A 5082-nucleotide genomic window follows, 5' to 3' on the forward strand; every position below is an offset into this window, starting at 1 on the left:
CAAGCATCCCCCTTTTTCCTCCAAACATAACGATGGTCATTATGGCCAAACAGTTCTATTTTTGTTTCTTCAGACCAGAGGACATTTCTCCAAAAAGTGCGATATTTGTTCCCATGTGCAGTTGCAAACCGTAGTCTGGCTTTTTTTAATGGCGGTTTTGGAGCTGTGGCTTCTTCCTTGCTGAGCTGCCTTTCAGGTTATGTCGATATAGGACTCGTTTTTACTGTGGATATAGATACTTTTGCACCTGTTTCTCCCAGCATCTTCACAAGGTCCCTTTGCTGCTGTTCTGGGATTGATTTGCGCTTTTCGCACCAAAGGACGTTGATCTCTAGGAGCCAGAACGCGTCTCCTTCCTGAGCAGTATGACGGCTGCATGGTCCCATGGTATTTATACTTGCGTACTATTTGTTTGTTCAGATAAACGTGGTACCTTCAGGCGTTTGGAAATTGCTCCCAAGGATGAACCAGACTTGTGGAGGTCTACAATTTTCTTCTGAGGTCTTGGCTGATTTCTTTTAATTTTCCCATGATGTCAAGCAAAGAGGCACTGAGGTTGAAGGTAGGCCTTGAAATACATCCACAGGCACCTCCAATTGACTCAAATTATGTCAATTAGCCTATCAGAAGCTTCTAAAGCCATGACATAATTTTCTGGAACTTTACAAGCTGTTTAAAGGCACAGTCAACTTAGTGTATGTAAACTTCTGACCCACTGGAATTGTGATACAGTGAATTATAAGTGACATAATCTGTAATTGTTGGGAAAATGACTTGTGTCATGCACAAAGTAGATGTCCTAACCGACTTGCCAAAACTATAGTTTGTTAACAAGAAATTTGTAAAGTGGTTGAAAAACTAGTTTTAATGACTCCAACCTAAGTGTATGTAAACTTCTGACTTCAACTGTATGTGTATACAGTACCAGTCAACGGTTTGGACACACCTACTCATTCAACGGTTTTTCTTTATTTTTACTATTTACTCTTCTTTGTAGAATGATATTTAGGACATCAAAACTCTGAAATAACACATGGAATCGTGTAGTAACCCAAAAAGTGTTCAAAAAAAGAAATTGAGATTCTTCAAAGTAGCCACACTTTGCCTTGATGACAGCTTTGCATACTCTTGGTATTCTCTAATCCAGCTTCACCTGGAATAGGTTTTCAAAGTAGCCACACTTTGCCTTGATGACAGCTTTGCACAATCTTGGCATTCTCTCAGCCAGCTTCACCTGGAATGGTTTTTCAACGTAGCCACACTTTGCCTTGATGACAGCTTTGCACAATCTTGGCATTCTCTCAGCCAGCTTCACCTGGAATGGTTTTTCAAAGTAGCCACACTTTGCCTTGATGACAGCTTTGCACACTTTTGGCATTCTCTCAACCAGCTTCACCTGGAATGCTTTTCCAACAGTCTTGAAGGAGTTCCCACATGTGCTGAGTACTTGTTGGTTTCTTTTCTTTCACTCTGCAGTCCAAACCATCTCACTTGGGTTGAGGTCGGGTGATTGTGGAAACCAGGTCATCTGATGCAGCTCTCCATCACTCTGTAGAAAATAGTCCAAATAAAGAAGAAGCCTGTAATGACTAGGTTTTGAATGGTACTGTATATACAATACCAGTGAAGTTTGGACACACCCACTCTTTCCAGGGTTGTAGAATATTATTGTTGACATGTCCTAATAATTGACTTAACCCCTTATGTACCGTTCTAGTAACAAACCAACAATTGGCACTAGCTGTCATTATAGCAGGTAAAGGAGATTGCATATGAATAAATATATATTTTCCATACATTTCTATTGAATAATAAATCACCAGAATATGTTCTATACATATTTTCTGTACATACAAAATGCAGAGGTCAGAGGGTTTAAGATAGCAGGGCTATGGGACAGTGGAGATTAGTTTATGAATTGCCTGGCAGTGAATGTATAGGAATGATTCAAATGGAACTGTTAACAGCCATTAATTACCCAGGTAGTATTGTGAATAACTAGTGGCTATTAACCAATCGGCATCCAGGATCCAATTGTACGGTTTTATAATGAGGGATCTAGTCAAGATTAAAACTCATAGGAAGGACGTTTTATCATGTGGAGGTTTCATTCAGGTCTCTCTGTTTAACCAAATACTCTGTCTTTGGCAGGAGAGAGACCAGACTCTCACTCTGACAGCAGTAAGAGTCCTTCAGAGGAACCAAACCCAGAGACTCCCAAACCAGTGAGACGACTCAACTGCTCCCAGTGTAATAAGAGTTTCAAGTTGTCATGGAACCTAAAGGAGCATGAGAGGGCACACACAGGAGAAAAGCCTTTCCACTGCTCCCAGTGTGGAAAGAGATTTCCACGATCACAGAACCTAAAAATACATGAGAGGACACACACAGGGGAGAAGCCTTTTCTCTGCTCCCAGTGTGGAAAGTGTTTTACCCAGTTATGGAGCCTGAACAAACATAACAGAATACACACAGGAGAAAAGCCTTACCACTGTTCCCATTGTGGAAAGAATTTTAGGTTGTTAGATAAGCTGAAGGAGCATGAGAGGACACACACAGGGGAGAAACCTTACCATTGCTCCCTATGTGAAAAGAGTTTTACCCAATTAGCTTACCGAAAAGAGCATGAAAGGAAACACACTGAAGAAAAGACTTACCAATGTTCCCAGTGTGGAAAGAGATTTTCACAATCACAGGAACTAAATTCCCACGAGAGGACACACACAGGGGAGAAACTTCACCACTGCGCTCATTGTGAAAAGTGTTTTACTCAGTTAGGGAGCCTGAACAAACATAATAGAATACACACAGGAGAAAAGCCTTACCCCTGTGCCCATTGTGGAAAGAGATTTTCTAGATCACAGGACCAAAAATCACATGAGAGGACACACACAGGGGAGAAACCTTACCATTGCTCCCTATGCGGAAAGGATTTTACCCATTTAGGGAGCCTGAACAAACATAAGAAGAGAATACACTCTGGAGTGAAGCCTTACTCATGTTCCCATTGCCTAATGAATTTCAGGTTGTTAAATAACCTTAAGGAGCATGAGAGGACACACACATCTTACTGTGGTCCCAGTGGAAAAGATTTTAACAATTTAGGGAAACTATAAGATCATGAGAGGACACACGGGAGAAATCACGCAGTTGTTCCCAGTGTGGAAAGCGTTTTACCCAGTTAGGGAGCCTGAAAAGGAACACGCATACAGGGGAGGATAAGCTCACAGTTTGGAAAGAGTTTTAGTTAGGGAACCTAATTGTGGAAAGACATTTTCCAGGACAGAGGACCTGAAATCACATGACAGAATAGACAGGCTGTGTTCTGATGAGTCGCTGTGTTCTGACTTATGTTTGACTGTTGTGTCATGCTGCATTAAATCTTATTGTTTATATGAAATCTTTATCAAGAATAGGCATGTTTAAAATAAAAAATCCTCTGGAGACATGAGTATGTCTAAAATCAGATTATAATTTAAAATGTATTTTGTTTTGATTCAACCCATTGATAGATTGGATACATGTTAGAACCCTTAGATGTTAATGACATGATTTGGATATTTTAAAATGTAAATTGTTAATTGGATGAATATTGTGTGTATTTCTTGATTCTCTAACCTTGAATCTTCAGGAAATGTAATTTAGGTTTCATTTAGTTAATTTGTGTTCTAGTCTTCAAGCTAAAGATGTATGAAAATGGGATGATTTTCTGATAACGTTGATAAGTTGTTGACATAAACTGTCACTACCTCTTGAATGTTTCCATCGGTATTATTACACCATGTTAGAGAAACACAGGTGCTGATTGTAAAAAAAAACCCATTTGATTAATGCACCATTTTTATCTGAATAAAAATGAACTTTTTAACTGTGTTAGCCACTAGTGGACATTCATTATACAGTATATCACAAAAGTGACTACACCCCTCACATTTTTGTAAATATTTGAGTATATCTTTTCATGTGACAACACTGAAGAAATGACACTTTGCTACAATGTAAAGTAGTGAGTGTACAGCTTGTATAACAGCATAAATTTGCTGTCCCCTCAAAATAACTCAACACACAGGCATTAATGTCTAAACCGCTGGCAACAAAAGTGAGTACACCCCTAAGTGAAAATGTCCAAATTGGGCCCAAAGTGTCAATATTTTGTGTGGCCACCATCATTTTCCAGCACTGCCTTAACCCTCTTGGGCATGGAGTTCACCAGAGCTTCACAGGTTTCCACTGGAGTCCTCTTCCACTCCTCCATGACGACATCACGGAGCTGGTGGATGTTAGAGACCTTGCATTCCTCCACCTTCCGTTTGAGGAGGCCCCACAGATGCTCAATAGGGTTTAGGTCTGGAGACATGCTTGGCCAGTCCATCACCTTTACCCTCAGCTTCTTTAGCAAGGCAGTGGTCGTCTTGGAGGTGTGTTTGGGGTCGTTATCATGTTGGAATACTGCCCTGCGGCCCAGTCTCCGAAGGGAGGGGATCATACTCTGCTTCAGTATGTCACAATACATGTTGGCATTCAAGGTTCCCTCAATGAACTGTAGCTCCCCAGTGACGGCAGCACTCATGCAGCCCCAGACCATGACACTCCCACCACCATGCTTGACTGTAGGCAAGACACACTTGTCTTTGTACTCCTCACCTGGTTGCCGCCACACACCATCTGAACCAAATAAGTTTATCTTGGTCTCATCAGACCACAGGACATGGTTCCAGTAATCCATGTCCTTAGTCTGCTTGTCTTCAGCAAACTGTTTGCGGGCTTTCTTGTGCATCATTTTTAGAAGAGGCTTCCTTCTGGGACGACAGCCATGCAGACCAATTTGATGCAGTATACGGCGTATGGTCTGAGCACTCACAGGCTGACCCCCCACCCCTTCAACCTCTGCAGCAATGCTGGCAGCAATCATACGTCTATTTCCCAAAGACAACCTCTGGATATGACGCTGAGCACGTGCACTCAACTTCTTTGGTCGACCATGGCGAGGCCTGTTCTGAGTGGAACTTGTCCAGTTAAATCGCTGTATGGTCTTGGCCACCGTGCTGCAGCTCAGTTTCAGAGTCTTGGCAATCTTATAGC

At 41.6% G+C, this 5082-nt stretch overlaps 1 protein-coding gene across 1 annotated transcript; it reads left to right on the plus strand.

Annotated features, from left to right (window-relative positions):
* Positions 1-2132: 2132 nt before the first annotated feature.
* Positions 2133-3868, plus strand: LOC129839194 (zinc finger protein 239-like; the record flags this gene model as incomplete). Its single annotated transcript, XM_055906502.1, has 1 exon — positions 2133-3868. A coding segment is annotated over one exon (984 nt), but the record flags the coding sequence as incomplete, so codon positions are not given.
* Between the last annotated feature and the right edge of the window lie 1214 nt (positions 3869-5082).

Source organism: Salvelinus fontinalis, chromosome 40 (assembly GCF_029448725.1).
Source record: "Salvelinus fontinalis isolate EN_2023a chromosome 40, ASM2944872v1, whole genome shotgun sequence".
NCBI classification, from domain to species: Eukaryota; Metazoa; Chordata; class Actinopteri; order Salmoniformes; family Salmonidae; genus Salvelinus; species Salvelinus fontinalis.